We start from the raw sequence: 17,242 nt of genomic DNA, 5'->3' as shown, positions 1-17,242 counted from the left end.
GCTTTGGCCCAAAAATGCATGTCTAATAAAACCAAAACTAAACGTCCTACTAGAACTAAAAGGTTAAAAATGTGTGTATCCCCCTTAGCCTCTATCCAACTTCCCCTGGTTACAACAACCACACGCTAGTTCACCACAGCATTCCCCAAAGTTGGGTCTGGGGCCCTCCAGGGGTCCTTGAAGTGGTTCATTGGGGTCTTCAGGAACATGAACAGTTTCATTTCACTTGCCTGCCATTCAGACCTTTGAATCCGTCCGCTCCACGAGTTGAGTTTTGGCTGAAATGGAGCGCGATGAGTTGACAATTCAGTCTGATATCAGACTATAATTTCACTATTTCATTAGATAATGAGAAAATGCATCAGTATGACATCAGTAACATACAATGATGATTTTGTAAATTTCCCTGTACCCTCTGTGACCTTCCCATCTTTGGTAGACCTCTCTGCGACCTTCCCATCTTTGGTAGACCTCTGTGCAATTCTAGACAAAATCATCACACAAATCTTGCACGGGACAACATTTTGTGGGAGGGGATATTATATCAAACCATCTATTATTGGTCTAACTAACCCATTGGTTCCCAAACTGTGGTCCGGCTGTGCCTGGTGGTCCGCCAGAGAATTGAATTTTTTTTGGTGAAGTTTCTGGTATCCTATGAAACTAGAAGACCTAATGAATCGATTTGTACCAACCATGTCCTGCTAGTTTGTAAGGAAGATAGTTAAATAACACTCCAAAGTTAGGCTACATTTTGGCAAGGGAAAAAAACCTTTACAAATGGGTCCTCTTTTTGACAGCCTAATGCTGGCAGGTGTGTGTGTGTGTGTGTGTGTGTGTGTGTGTGTGTGTGTGTGTGTGTGTGTGTGTGTGTGTGTGTGTGTGTGTGTGTGTGTGTGTGTGTGTGTGTGTGTGTGTGTGTCTCCATTTTGAACCAGCTAGTAGCCTTATATTGTCATTTAGCCTTTCTGCTGCTATTGCATGGTTAGATCATAAAAAGGGGGGGGGGGGGTTGTATGTAGTGGTAGGTACTTGGACGGAAAAGTTTGGGAATCCCTGGTCTAACCAATGCAGTGGTTCTCAAAGTGATGTCCGGGGAGCCCCAATGGGTCCTTGAGGGGGGTCCAGGGGGTCACTTAAGTAACACAATGAGCATGTATTATGATTATTTTGGTCATGGGTTTCATCATACACTGTAATAAAACATCTAAAAACAAAAATCTCGTGAGAAGGGGGGGGGGGTGTCTTATCAAATGGGGCGGTCTAATGTGTGCGAGTTTAGGGGTCCTTGACCTGACCTGAAAGAGTTAGAGGGAACCACTAATAATGCATGTGTTTATACATGCATGTTTCTATTTTGGAGGACATGGGAAAGTTTGTGTGGGTGCATCTCTTCGCCTGTAACGCAAGGGGGCGCACCAGCTTTGGGCTGCTGGGACGCAGTTTTTAATGTACAGGCGAGCGAGGTAAACGATGTCACGTGACCGCGCTCTCACTGCCGTCGGTGGGGTGAGTTCAGTTTCTCCCATTATGGCGGAGGGGCCAGTCGTGCGAATGGATCGTCTCTCCCATTCCGCTTGTTTTGTGTCTTGAAAGGAAGGGGGGGCACATTTTCCTCAATCGCTCGACTCCTTTTCAATTAGACTGCACTTGTGTTGATGCGCTCAGTCATGGCGGACCGCGGCGTGGATTTGTCCGCCCTACCAAACGAGGTTCGAGAGCATTTGGCGGAGTTGGATCTGGAGCTGTCTGAAGGTAAAGGAGGAGGGGGGGATCAGGATGCTACAGCAGATCTCAAGCTAGCTATTCATCTCAGCTGTCTGGCTAAAGTACCGGCATCGATTAACCCGGTACTTTCCCCCCAACTAGTCGACTTTCCATTTATGAAACCGTGTGATTTAACGGGTCGCTAGTGAGAAGAGAGGAGGTAGTATTTTATACAACAAAATGCTGTTAAACCACCCAGTTTATTTGAGTAGCTAGTAACGTTACAGGATGTGGTTGGTAGCCGGCTGGCAGACAGAGCAGCTAGCAGAGCATGACAGAGACAGACAGTCACAGCAGAAGAAAGAGAAAGGCTCCAACCGCCTCGTGTTTCCTTTCTCTGTCTCAGTCGCACCACCACGTTATTGTAATGTCTCAGACAGTAAAGGCAGAACATCGATGGAATAACATGTTATTAATATGGTTCTGTATCAAATCTCTCGGTGTGTGTGTGTGTGTGTGTGCTGTGCGATTGAATGTCAAAGCCATACCATTAGCCTACCTAACAGTCATACCTACTACCTTGTCTGGTCTGACAGATTGGGCTAAGCCAGAGGCAAGGTCTGGCTATCACGCTTGACCCTTCCTCTCTACACTACAGCACAGCAGCCCCCATTCTTGTCTGTCATCGCCACTTTCTCATATCAACTAGATTATATTTACGACCTTGGTCGCCAATTTTCCACCATGAAAAGCCTTTGTCAGCATTGTGTGTTTCATTTTTAAAACAGTATGGGGACGATCGATCCGCTTACTTGGAATCAGTTACTAGGTTTCGGTTTCAACTGGAAAAAAATAATAAATCAGAACTGAATGTGCTGTGAGTCAGTGTGTGTGTGTGTGTGGTTGTGACTAACGTTAGTATTGACATGTTATAATGATGACACGGTCTCCAGTCATCATCCACAGTGGTGTGTCACCTGGCTGGAGGTACAGTCTGTTTTATAACAGACAGTTACTTAGCAAGACCAGAATAATCAAACGCAGTGAATGACCTCAGTGACATTACATGAAGTGATGTTTGTGCATCAACTCCATGGTTAGACATGCGTACATGGCCTCATACACCTGCTGTGTAAACCAGCTATTACTTGAATTATAGGTTTTACTTGAATTGTTATCTTGTGTTAGACTATGGGGCCCTTTACACGAGGACAGTTTCTGGAAGAAACGACACAATAGCGTTTCCTTCACACCTTTTCCTTCACACCTTCTCCCCGTTTACATGAGTGCTGTTGAATTTTTAAAACGCCGTAATGTACATGCCAGGCCGCTAGGTGGCAGTGTGATGGTCAACGGGACGTTGCTCGCTCGTCACTCCTTATCATCGCTCATCGTTACCCTCCGCGGCTATGACGTAATTGCGTGTGTCGCGTGTGCAGGCACGTCAGAGTTCCTGAAATGAGCCGTGTCAAAGCGATTACATGGAGCGATCAGCGGGGAGCGTCACCAAGAATTCCACTCTGGAGGGTGGTTTCAAAATGTGTCGTCTCCTAATCGCAAATTCGCCGTCGCCGTCTAAAAGGGAGGCACTAACGATAAAAGAATTCCCCGTCACCATAGGAATTAGGAAACCGTCCTAAAGTAAGTAAAGTGCCCCTACATTTACCCTTGTGGTCATCAGCACATTAGTGTGAGCTGTATTATGTCTGTATGTTTGTGTTTCTGTGTGAAACTTGTGGGAGTGAGGATCCGGATGTCAGGATCTGTTTATTTGTTGTGCGGCAGTTTACACATATGTCAACCATTCAATGCATGGCCCCGCCCCTTCCCCTGCAGAACAGCTGTTAGCCCCTTCCCTCCCCCACACACACCCACTGTCACATCCCTGCCAGCCCCCCTCCCCCCGCTTCCCTCAACACCTGGGCTGCATACCTCCAGCTGAGGAGACCTAATAGACCCTTTTCACAGCCGCCATTTTGTGTCTAAAAGGCAGGGTAAACAACACAGGTGCACCCAACTCATTAATTAGGGCCCCCAGCACTGGAACACACTAAATGAACTGGAAGTTGGAAGCCCTAATTAAGGTTTTGGTACAACCTGTGTTTCTCCTGCCTTTGAGACACAAAATGGCTGCCGTGAAAAGGGTCCATCCAATCATCCTAACTCCTGAGCAATGACCCCATCAGTGTCTATACTTATCCACGTCATTTAACATTTGGTTATTTGAGGAAGCGGACTAGCCGCTCATGTTGTTAATGCATTCATTATCTCGTCACCTGTGACAAGCCCGTCTTTCATTGTCACACGAACACATCAACACATGCATGCGGCCACAACACACTCATGCTGACGGTGGCCGGTGAAAAGTGTCCTCTGCATTTAACCCATCCAGGCATGTCCTTTCCTCCGGGGGGCAGGCCAGGAGCAGTGGTCGCTTTCTCGTACAGCGCCCGGGGACCAACTTCGGGTGTTGTCGTCACTGGTCGGATGACGATGACGATCTGATCTTCTGCATGTTTTTAGTGGGGGGGGGGGGGGGGGGGGGGGTTATATACAGAGGAACCCCCTGGGGGAGCACGGGGAGAACATGCAAACTCCACACAGAGAGAAAGGCCCTTACGACGAGATACCCCACGTGGGCAGTAGGCACTGAAGATATGGGGGGGAACACAACCACAGCGCTCACAGTGTCCCAGGCGAGAATCGAACTCAGGACCTTCTGACTGTGAGGCGACAGCGCTACCGACTGCGTTGGTGTGTATTGGCAGCTAGTCCCTGTATGATTGAGTGCTTGCGGTGTGCCACCTTATAGGCTACGCTGCCCCCCCCCCCCCCCCCCCAAGTCCGTGACGAGCCCTCCTCCGCAGGAACCCAGCGGAAATGCCTGTTGTGGAGTTGCTGTTGTGGGGTTGCTGTTGTGGGGTTGCTCGGAGAAGAACACAGGTCTGCCAAACTGCCTCTTAAATAAGCAGCCAGTTCTGCTAGCTAGCCCCCTGTGACCATGGGGACACAATGAGCAGCATTCAGCTGGTCAGGAGCTCTGCTGCCATTTAGGCCGTTTCACTGAACTCTCTCTTTGTGCGCACGTTGGAATGAGATGCGTCCATTATAGGAAGGGAGGGGCCGGTGACCCGTCATCATACTTACGACAGACAGGGGTGCGTTCGGAAACAGCACTCGGAGCGCCCAGAGCGCACTCTGGCACAAACGCCAGATCGTTCGTGAAATTGGGAGCGCTGTTGGAATACAGCGTTGGGCTAATTCAGAGCGCTAACACTCTCGGAGTGGCAGAGCGCACTCTCTGCACTCCGTCTGAGGAGATTGAGATGATGAACTGCTAAAAAAATGGTTTAAAAACGCAGGGGAAGAGAAGACGACGGAGGAGTGGAGCTGAGAGCAGATAAGAGTGAGCTGTTTGTATGTGTAGCAGCAGTTAGCTAACTGCTAGCCAGTAGCACGTGTTTCCAAAACGAATGATGACCCGTTCGTTAATTCATAAAGAGCATGCTTTGCCTCTTTGAACAGCCGCACTCTCATTTTCGTGCAGAGCGTCAGATTGGATTTCCGAACGCACCCGAGATGACGTGTAGCGTGTGGCAGAGCCGTGTATATAGAAGAGTCGCGACATCTCCATTCACTCCAATGGACCCGTTTTGTTACTCTCAAGAGTTCCAGGAAGTACTGGTTCTGGATTAAGCAGCACTGTTGAGTTGCAGCAAAATGGACAGTTTGTGTTGTACTTTGAAAGTAAAAAAAAAATAATCAAATTGTACATTATCAGCTTTATTTTAGCATTCAAAAGTAGCGCAAGACCCCTTCCTGGCTGTTCATTGGCTAATGAGTCACGCATTTTGGTCCTCCGCTGACGCCACTCTCTCTCTAAATTGCTGGCGTGAAGGGCGTGTACTACACTCAGTGGGCGTGGCTTCTTCTCCCCTGCCTCCTGTGATTGGCTGTGGGTCAGGAGGACAGGAGGAGTGAATGGGCACGTGTGTGGCGTGTGCGTCTGCTTCTTCTTCTTCTTCTTTGTCACTAAACTGGGTGACCTCCCCCCTGCATCTGGGAACCACCGCCACCTTACAGAGAAGCGTGGCATCACTGTGGGGTTGTGCTTGTGTCAGCAGCACAGTGAGGTTATTTTTTTGAGAATGAGTTAGTAGCTGTCACTCCAGGTCAAGGTGTAGCTGGCGCGTAGCCAAATCGGCCATGTCGACAATAAAATACTGCAACCAACGATTACGCTTTCCCCCCAGTCAGCTTCTTAAAGTGATAACCAGGAAGGAATTCAGGTGTGTGTGTAGTGTGTGTGTGCGTGTGTGTGTCTGTGTGTGTGTGTGTGTGTGTGTGTGTGTGTGTGTGTGTGTGTGTGTGTGCATAATGTCGTTTCTGCATATCTGTCTAGTACTACCTGGTAGGGCTGCACAATTAATCGAAATATTATCGAAATCGCAAATACGGCCAAGTGCAATATCCCAAGTCGCAGGAGCTGCAATTTTTTGATAAACGTAAAATGTGCAAAAATGTGTAAAATGTGTCAACATACCATTAAATGTAAGTGTGGTGGTGCTACAGAGACACTCCAGGAGTCTGCTCCACAAATCATCTTCTCCAGACGGAAGGGAACATTATGCACGTGTGGTACAGAGACCCCCATGAAAATCAAATCATCATTTTTTTATATTTTCGTTTTCAGTGAAAATGAAATGCGAAAATTACCATTCCCACTATAATCATGACTCGGATTGCCATCGCAATGATGTCATGTCTATATAATCACAATATGATTTGTTTTTTGCATATTGTGCAGCCCGACTACTTGTGATGAGAGATGCAGCCTTATAGTCTGTGCCTGCATCTCTGATCACCTGTCCTCCACCATAGCCATCAGTGACAGCATTTAAGATAAATTCTCAATGGACACATGAGGACGACTCCTCCCATGCAGGGAGGAGGGCTGATATCATTTCTCTGTATTATTTATGAATGGGGTGAATAGCAAACTGTTGTTTATAGACAGATTACAGACTTGTGATAGACTTGTAACTGACTGTTGTGTATGTAGGGCCATATGATTTCCACAATGCAGAGAAAACCGGACAGAATCATGAATAATGAGCAAAATTAATAGGCGACCTAATTATCGTTGTAACCTAAATGATTTCATCATTGTAAAATAGGCCTAGAGAAATACTTCAGGGGTGTTTTGAGAAGGGGGGTTTCATCGATCCTAACCCCTACACATTCAAATTAAAAAACGGTATTTGGTAATAAATGAAATGGATTTCATATGGTCCAGTATGACTGGAACCTCTGCCAAAGTTCATGTCAGTGTGTTTGACTGAAGGCCTGAAGGGCACATGGGGACCTTTTCTCCATTTCGTGGAGTTCCAGAGACTTGAAAGTCCAGTCCTGGTTTTCTGACGAGATATGAAAGTCCAGTCCTGGTTTTCTGATGAGAGACATGGGTAATATAGGCCTAGTCTCTCAGGCTCATGTGAAGTGCCCACTAGGTCAGAACCCAGGGGGGGCAAAGCATCTTTCTCGTAGCTTCAGAGCCAAGGCCTTTAGGCCTGAGCAGATGGGGAATGGGATATTCCATCAGGCTTGGTTAGTCTTGGCAGAGATCTTGCTTTGACGCGTGTGTGTGTGTGTGTGTGTGTGTGTGTGTGTGTGTGTGCGTGCACGTGTGTGTGTGTGTGTGTGTGTGTGCGTGCGCGCGCATGTGTGCGTGCGTGTGTTTGTGTGCGTGCGTGTGTGTGTGTGTGTGTGCGCGTGCGTGTGTGTGTGTGTGTGTGCACACATGCACGCGTGACAACATAATACTGTGTCTGTGAATAGTTAATGAGCTACAGTCCCCTTCCTCTCCCAGGCTGATTGTACTGTAAGCCTGGATCATTCACATGCTCTCATTAAATACCAGTTGGACACAAGTGTGTTGGCACCGTCCAGCAGTCCTCTCAGCGTGGTCCTCTCAGCGTGGTGTGGTGGTGCTGTGGTGTGGTGGTGCTGGTGTGGGAGTGTGTTTGTAGGTGGTGCGTGTGCGCCACGCGTGACTTCTATCTGCTCCCCGGGTAGAAGAAGGCGAAGCATGGAACAAACAACCTGACCTGTGTGTGTCAGTGCCAAGAGATGTTTTGACCTCCTCCTCACCACCAACCCTCCAAGTGAGCAACTGTTTGTAATTCAGTTCTTCGACAGTTGGAGATGCCCAACTTGTTGAGCAAGCCTCCGTGTGATGTTGGAGGCTGTGTAGTTGCTGTCTTGTGGACGTTAAAGGAGACATAGTAGTAGTTAGGGGTGTCAAAAATAATCGATTCTAAGATGCATCGCGATGCGGACGTGCACGATTCTGCATCGATTCACAAATGTCAAAAATCGATTTTTTAATTTTTTTTATTTTTTTATAATCAAATAAAATAAGTACATGCAGTTGTTTATTTTAATTATGGATCATAATACAATGCGATTCCAAATGCACTTTTATTTTAAAAGTAGCCACACAGTGAGAAAAAAGAAAGTGAGAAAAAATAAATCATGTATTGGGGAAAAAAAGTGATCCATCGATTTAAGATGCATCGAGATGCATCGATAATCGTAATCGAATCAAATCGTAGCCCTCTGAATCGTAATCAAATCGAATGGTGAGGCCAGTGAAGATTCACAGCCCTCTTAGTAGTAGGGAGGGAGGGAGACTGCTGTTGAAATTGAGGGCGGGTCTCTGAGTTTAAGCCCCTGTGCTAAAACATCACATGACTTTTCAAACTAACACTGGGACTTTGGTGTGATGTTTAACCTGCCTACAAATCTCAAGCTAAACTAACAGTGTGGGGAAATGTCCTCCTATGAGTCACTGCAGTTAAGGTGTGTCCTCCTCTCTCCTCCACAAAGTGAGAGAACCGGTTCTGTTCCCCGGCGCCGGCGTCATCGTGCTGTTCAGCAAGTTGAAAAGTGGGTTCCCCCCAACTTTCATCATCAATCTCTGAGTCAGGAGGAAGGAATGAATGGGAGCTTTGTGCCATCATCATCAGAACCCTTCCTCTTCTCCCAGTCAGCTGACTCTTAACACCCAGCCGCACACCACTTGACCCACCTGACCTCACCTGTTGCATTGACCCACCTCACCTGTAATCTAGAGCAGTGGTTCTCAACTGGTGTAGCTTCAGGACCCACTATTTTCCTTGTCATGAAGTCGCGACCCAAATTTCAGATTTTTTTTTAAACCACTCAAATTTATTGCACAAAAAATAGCGCATTAATTTAATACACAATGCCTACATGCACTGTTATAAACCTCAAATGAACAAAAAAGTGCAACAGAAGTGCAACTAGGGCTAAAAACCAATTGAAATAAGGCAGACTTGAATTACAGGCCTATATGTTTTTAAATTTAAACAAGTCAAACTGGTCATGCTCAGAAAGTCTTATTTGAACTGTATGAAATATGAAATAAAAGGCAGACTTATCTTGAATTACATGCCTATATGTTTTTAAACAAGTTAATAATAATAATAATAATAATAATAATAATAATAATAATAATAATAATAATAAAACAAGTTAACCTGGTCATGCTAATCCAGTTTCAATAGTCTGAATTTAACTAATATAAAATAAAAAGGCAGACTTTTCTTAAATCACATATGCTTTTTAGTTAAACTGGTCATAACTTTTAATTAAACTGGGGCCATGCTAATCCAGTTTAAATAATCTGAATTGAACTCAAATTAAATATGAAATGAAAAGGCAGACTTCTCTTGAATTACAGGCAGAGCATATGCTTCAGCTTGTTAAACAAGTAAAACTGGTCAGGCTAATCCAGTTTCAATAATCTGAATTTAACTCAAATGAAATATGAAAAAAAAAAGAAAAAAAAAAATTGGCCAATGTCTGCGACCCAATCAAAACGGCCCCGCGACCCACCTTTGGGTCACGACCCACCAGTTGAGAAACGCTGCTCTAGAGTCAGCTCTCTGATGTTGCATTGACCCACCTCACCTGTAATCTAGGCTACAGTCAAGGGGCACGGTGGCTCAGTGGTAGCGCTGTCGCCTCACAGTTAGAAGGTCCTGAGTTCGATTCTCGCCTGGGACACTGTGAGCGCTGTGGTTGTGTTCCCCCCCATATCTTCAGTGCCTACTGCCCAGGTGGGGTATCTTGTCGTAAGGGCCTTTCTCTCTGTGTGGAGTTTGCATGTTCTCCCCGTGCTCCCCCAGGGGGTTCCTCCGTATATAACCCCCCCCACTAAAAACATGCAGAAGATCAGATCGTCATCGTCATCCGACCAGTGACGACAACATCCGAAGTTGGTCCCCGGGCGCTGTACGAGAAAGCGACCACTGCTCCTGGCCTGCCCCCCGGAGGAAAGGACATGCCTGGATGGGTTAAATGCAGAGGACACTTTTCACCGGCCACCGTCAGCATGAGTGTGTTGTGGCCGCATGCATGTGTTGTGGTGTTCGTGTGACAATAAAAGACGGGCTTGTCCGTTACGAGAGAGAGTCAAACAGCTCTCTGACGTTGCGTTGTGCAACCTCCCCACTCACTGCGTTGGTGCCCTGCAGTCATTTGAGTCAGAGAGGCCCGGGCTGCGACACACCTTGGCTTCTTCCACCATAACCAACACGTCACTCACTGACATGACAAGTTACAACTCATCTCCCACTGAAGACGAGCACACAGAGACCCCCCCCCCCCCCCAAAAAAAAAAAACTACTGGGAGGTCTTTGATTTATGCCTCATTGGCTGAATGAATGAATTCTTTGCTTGGTGACGACATGGTGAGAAAACACACATCAGATGGAGCTTAGTCGTGTTGTTGAGTTGTTCTCAGACTCCGGGAGCTGATTGCAGAGCCCCTCCGAGCTATCGCTAGGCTATATAGCCGCTGCCCGGGAGGCCATGTGACTGTGCTAACGCTGAAGAATGCTCTTGTGAATATAAATAGACCTGGCTGGCAAGACAAATTCGCTTTCATGGCTGAGGAGGAGAAAACAAGCGCCCCTTTGACACAAAAGCTCCACCATTATTGCAGTGGAGGCGCCCCCACCCCTCTCTCCAAGTCCCAAGGAGTCAGTCCTAATTGTGTGTCTGTGTCTCTCTCTCTCTCTCTCTCTCTCTCTCTCTGTCTCCCTCTCTCTGTCTCTCTCTCTCTCTCTCTCTCTCTCTCTATGTCTCTCTCTCTGTCTCTCTCTCTCTCGTGCTCCTGGTCAGTGGGCAGAGGCCAGTGGTCAACACGTCCACGTTGTCTGACCGCTTGGCTGCCACATGCGGGTCACTGTTACACCCATCATGGGCTGTTTGTGAAATACTGCGGCCTGCGGGGAACTGCTCGTCTCTGACCAATCAGCCTGCTGTCTGTCCAAATGAAGGACGATGCTATAGACATGTCTCTGTCCCAGTGAAGAAAGATGCTATAGGGATACTAATTGTTAAATATTTGAAAATGACAAGATGCACTCTGACTGTAAATAGATGGCTGCTCGATTATGGCAAAAATCATAATCACGATTATTTTTGACTGATATTGAGATCACGATTATGTGATTACTCATTGACTCTTTGGCAACATCATGCATTTGCAAAATGTGTATTTTTAATACTGGATGTCTTTGAACTTTAGATATTGGAAAAACAAGGAAATAAATGAAAAGTGAAAATGAAAGTATTATTATTTCTAGATAAATAAATAGGCTAACTAAAATATTAATATATAAAAAATACTAATAATTGTTTTATCTCGATTATCTTGTTTTCATAATTCTGGGAATCCAAACTTGTGATTGAGATTAAAATTCGATTAATTGAGCAGCCCTAGTTCACACACAGAAGCTGCTGCGGACTGCACAGGTGTGCTACCTTTTTATAACATAGCTGCAGTTTCTCTCTCTCTGACCCTGTCTGTCTCTCTCTCTCTCTGTCTCTCTCTCTGACCCTGTCTGTCTGTCTGTGTCTCTCTCTCTCTCTGTCTCTCTCTGACCCTGTCTGTCTCTCTCTCTCTCTGTCTCTCTCTCTGACCCTGTCTGTCTGTCTCTCTCTCTCTCTCTCTCTCTCTCTCTCTGACCCTGTCTGTCTCTCTCTCTCTCTCTCTCTCTCTCTCTGACCCTGTCTGTCTCTCTCTCTCTCTGTCTCTCTCTCTGACCCTGTCTGTCTCTCTCTCTCTCTGTCTCTCTCTGACCCTGTCTGTCTCTCTCTCTCTCTCTCTGACCCTGTCTGTCTCTCTCTCTCTCTCTGTCTCTCTCTCTGACCCTGTCTGTCTCTCTCTCTCTCTCTCTCTCTCTCTCTCTCTCTGTCTCTCTCTCTGACCCTGTCTGTCTCTCTGACCCTGTCTGTCTGTCTGTCTGTCTGTCTGTCTGTCTGTCTCTCGGCTCTACAGCTGATCATGACAGCCTCTGGAGGGTGTGGAGAGTAACAGGGTATTTTCTCAGCAGCCGGCCAGTTTCTATATGTGAACGCTCACGTCTCATGTCTCAACATGGCTCATGTCTGCGTCAGAGGAAGGCTCGATCGATGAGAAACCAGACCTCTGTGGGGAGGAGCAGTCCAATACAATGTAGTCATCTCTGAGAGAGAGGACCACTGCTTACTCTGTCCATCATACTTGAGATGTTTCCTCCTGGACATTTGAATGGTTGTCGTCTTCCTAATTCTTGTGTGTGGAGCTGAAGGCTTATCGAAAGAATTCCCCGTGTGAGTAGAAGTTCTCAGGAAGCCCCTGGATCGGTATCTCCCCTCTGGGCCCCTCAGAACACATTGTGTTGGAGCCGGGCGTGTAGTCATGGACCCCTTCAATCCAACTCCCCAGAGAAACCAAGAAAGAGGTAAAACAAAGGCCACGAAAACACATGGGATGGGTGTGGTGGTTTCAATCTCTTAACCCCCCTAACCGTCAATCGCACCGGCATCTAGGCTAATGCCAGTACACCCATTGTCTACTCATTGCCTTGAATGGAAAGGATTAGTTTAATATTTTCATACCCGTTAGCAGAGTCACAGCCGTTAGCAGAGTCACAGCCGTTAGCAGAGTCACAGCCGTTAGCAGAGTCACAGCAGTTAGCAGAGTCACAGCAGTTAGCAGAGTCACAGCAGTTAGCAGAGTCACAGCCGTTAGCAGAGTCACAGCCGTTAGCAGAGTCACAGCCGTTAGCAGAGTCACAGCTGTTAGCAGAGTCACAGCCGTTAGCAGAGTCACAGCTGTTAGCAGAGTCACAGCAGTTAGCAGAGTCACAGCTGTTAGCAGAGTCACAGCTGTTAGCAGAGTCACAGCCGTTAGCAGAGTCACAGCTGTTAGCAGAGTCACAGCCGTTAGCAGAGTCACAGCTGTTAGCAGAGTCACAGCTGTTAGCAGAGTCACAGCCGTTAGCAGAGTCACAGCTGTTAGCAGAGTCACAGCTGTTAGCAGAGTCACAGCTGTTAGCAGAGTCACAGCTGTTAGCAGAGTCACAGCCGTTAGCAGAGTCACAGCTGTTAGCAGAGTCACAGCTGTTAGCAGAGTCACAGCTGTTAGCAGAGTCACAGCCGTTAGCAGAGTCACAGCCGCGCTTCCGTCCAGCCTGGTGTTGGGCTACATGTAGTCATTTCCTGCTGATGAGCTAAAAGGGGATGTCTGCTCTGCTGGTGAGCTTCAGCTGTGGTATCATGATCATGTTGTTGTTGTTGAGTAAAGATCTGCTAATGTAACTGTTGAATGAAATAATGTTACTGTTGAATGAAATAATGTTACTGTTGAATGAAATAATGTTACTGTTGAATGAAGGTATCATGATGTTGTTGTTGTTGAGTAAGATCTGCTAATGTTACTGTTGAATGAAATAATGTTACTGTTGAATGAAATAATGTTACTGTTGAATGAAATAATGTTACTGTTGAATGAAGGTATCATGATGTTGTTGTTGTTGAGTAAGATCTGCTAATGTTACTGTTGAATGAATGAATCATGATCATGTTGTTGTTGAGTAAGATCTGCTAATGTTACTGTTGAATGAAATAATGTTACTGTTGAATGAAATAATGTTACTGTTGAATGAAATAATGTTACTGTTGAATGAAATAATGTTACTGTTGAATGAAATACAGACTCTGATGATGGTTTGTGGAGATAAGGAGGAGCTGTGAGTAATGAGAACATGTAGTTCAAAGTATGGCTCTCTGAATATCTTACACTCCTGTCTCACACTTCTGTCTCACACTTCTGTCTCACACTTCTGTCTCACACTCCTATCTCACACTTCTGTCTCACACTCCTATCTCACACTTCTGTCTCACACTCCTATCTCACACTTCTGTCTCACACTCCTAGTTCACACTTCTGTCTCACACTCCTATCTCACACTTCTGTCTCACACTCCTATCTCACACTTCTGTCTCACACTCCTATCTCACACTCCTGTCTCACACTCCTATCTCACACTTCTGTCTCACACTCCTATCTCACACTTCTGTCTCACACTCCTATCTCACACTTCTGTCTCACACTCCTAGCTCACACTCCTGTCTCACACTCCTAGCTCACACTCCTATCTCACACTCCTGTCTCACACTCCTAGCTCACACTCCTGTCTCACACTCCTAGCTCACGCTCCTAGCTCACACTCCTGTCTCACACTCCTAGCTCACACTCCTAGCTCACACTCCTAGCTCACACTCCTGTCTCACACTCCTATCTCACACTCCTAGCTCACACTCCTAGCTCACACTCCTGTCTCACACTCCTAGCTCACACTCCTAGCTCACACTCCTAGCTCACACTCCTGTCTCACACTCCTGTCTCACACTCCTAGCTCACTCCTAGCTCACACTCCTAGCTCACTCCTAGCTCACTCCTATCTCACACTCCTAGCTCACACTCCTAGCTCACACTCCTAGCTCACACTCCTAGCTCACACTCCTAGCTCACACTCCTAGCTCACACTCACTCCTATCTCACACTCCTAGTTCACACTCCTAGCTCACACTCCTAGCTCACACTCCTAGCTCACACTCACTCCTATCTCACACTCCTAGTTCACACTCCTATCTCACACTCCTAGCTCACACTCCTATCTTACACTCCTAGCTCACTCCTAGCTCACTCCTATCTCACACTCCTAGCTCACTCCTAGCTCACTCCTATCTCACACTCCTAGCTCACTCCTATCTCACACTCCTAGCTCACACTCCTAGCTCACACTCCTAGCTCACACTCACTCCTATCTCACACTCCTAGTTCACACTCCTATCTCACACTCCTAGTTCACACTCCTATCTTACACTCCTAGTTCACACTCCTAGCTCACACTCCTAGTTCACACTCCTGTCTCACACTCCTAGTTCACACTCCTATCTCACACTCCTATCTTACACTCCTATCTTACACTCCTATCTTACACTCCTATCTCACACTCCTAGCTCACACTCACTCCTAGCTCACACTCCTAGCTCACACTCCTAGCTCACACTCCTAGCTCACACTCACTCCTAGCTCAGACACCTAGCTCACACTCCTAGCTCACACTCCTAGCTCACACTCCTAGCTCACACTCCTAGCTCACACTCCTAGCTCACACTCCTAGCTCACACTCCTAGCTCAGACACCTAGCTCACACTCCTAGCTCACACTCCTAGCTCACACTCCTAGCTCACACTCACTCCTAGCTCAGACACCTAGCTCACACTCCTATCTCACACTCCTATCTCACACTCCTAGCTCAGTAGTAGTGGGCCCTACTATACTATAGTATATAGTATATGATAAAGACTATATGGGGAATAGTGAGTGAGTGAGTGAGTGAGTGAGTGAGTGAGTGAACGCTTCAGAAGGCGATTATTGTGTCAGGAACACACCATGGCTTTAACCCATCGATACCTGATGCAGCATTTGCGTGTATATCCCTCATTTGTGTGTGTATCCCTTGAAGACCGCGAACCGCGTTAACGCGGTTCGCGGTCTTAAAGGGATACACACACAAATGCTGGATCAGGGATCAATGGGTTAATGGCTGCTGCACTCTCAGGTTTCTCCATCACTTCTCCTCTCTCTCAACACCTTCCTCTAATCTTCTGACTGTGTGGAAGTTGAGTGGCCTGTACGAGGTCACATGATCTCCGACGACCTCTGACCCTGTCAACAACATGCACCTGCACTGCCACAAGGTTGATGTCTTTTACAACCTGACGGATGCGTAATTGCACCAGAGTAGCGCAGGCTATTTCTCTCTTAAACGCTCTTGTAGTGTTGCGCCTTCTTGAACGTGCCCACAGATTTGATGGGCCACCAGTCTCACAGAGAAGATAGACCTCCCTCCTGGTTCTGTGTAGATGTTCAGTGTGTAGATGTAGGTGGGGGAGGTCAGGAACATGAGCTGTGTGTCCAGACAGTGAAACATAGGGAAACGTAGACAATAGGCTTTGCCACACACTCAACATCCTGGATGATGCGCGTGTTCCTCAAAGGCCACTCATTGGTTGTTATTAGGGGTGGGGGAAAAAATCGATACACCATAATATCGCGATATTTTACCTGACGATATTGTATCGATATTTGGACGCCAAGTATCCATATATACTATATATATATATATATATATATATATATATATATATATATATATATTTAAGCAATATCACACGAGAGGGAGTGCATTGTTGGCTAATATTGGCACTGCTGTGATTCGGTCGCAGGCACGAGGCCGCAGGCCGAGTGCCGAAGATAATCACAGCAGTGCCAATATTAGACAACAATGCACGACCTCGAGTGTGATATTGCTTTTATACAACAGTTCTATTAAACAAAGCTGATTAAAAAATGACAAAAAGCTGAGAAAATAGATGATTTCTGTATTTATTCCTCCGCCAACAAAAATAGTCCCCCCAGCTTTCCCTTTGCAGAAAATGTAGCTTAATCAGCCTAATTAACTGCAGGCTGTATACTCTACTACTGTCTACTCTACAGCTGTGAAGCATTTTGTTGATTACAGCAGCTGTGAAGCGGAGTGATCTACACACAGTGAAGCGCCAGTGCATTATCGTGAAATATAGGCACTCGTAGGATCCCTCTTGTCCAATCAAATTGCTCGGCCGGAACTACCTGTTGTATAAATATATATATATATATATTTTTTTTTTGCAGGCCATGCCATGCCAGGCCACCGGGCATCTGCCCGAAGTGCCCGATGTTGCAGTCCGCGCCTGCAGTGGAGTATTGAGTCCAGAGAAGCTTAATAATGTAGCCTACATGTGGGGCAAAAACAAAACAAAAAAACACTGCATGTTTTACTTCCGGTGAGGTCAAGGAAAAGGTAGGAAAAGGAGTTAGGAGTGACAATATATCGAAATATCGTAATATTCAATATATCGCAATACTAGCATATCGCAATACTATCGTATCGTGACTCAAGTATCATTATAGTATCGTATCTTGGGCATCTGGTGATTCCCACCCCTAGTTGTTCTGAGCTTTCTGAACTGCCATGTGCAATTAGACACAATTGATTGATTGACTTTATTTGGTGAATGTCAACATTCAACAATCATCAAGCGTAATTATGACTATGCCGTGTGT

The 17,242-nt window shown here is 46.3% G+C and overlaps 1 protein-coding gene across 1 annotated transcript in view; it reads left to right on the top strand.

Annotated features, from left to right (window-relative positions):
- Window positions 1–1,670: 1,670 nt before the first annotated feature.
- dip2ba (disco-interacting protein 2 homolog Ba) overlaps window positions 1,671–17,242 on the top strand; it is a gene marked incomplete at both ends in the record, with an annotated part of 72,751 nt that continues 57,179 nt past the window's right edge. Inside the window, one exon of the mRNA XM_083656383.1 lies at window positions 1,671–1,755. Coding sequence (XP_083512509.1) covers window positions 1,671–1,755 — 85 coding nt within the window. The remainder of the gene's footprint in view (window positions 1,756–17,242) is intronic.

This window comes from Poromitra crassiceps, assembly GCF_964638095.1.
Source record: "Poromitra crassiceps genome assembly, chromosome: 20".
In the NCBI taxonomy this organism is placed as follows: domain Eukaryota; kingdom Metazoa; phylum Chordata; class Actinopteri; order Beryciformes; family Melamphaidae; genus Poromitra; species Poromitra crassiceps.
The sequence above is the reverse complement of the archived record's forward strand: the minus strand, read 5'-3'. Positions and strand labels throughout refer to the sequence as shown.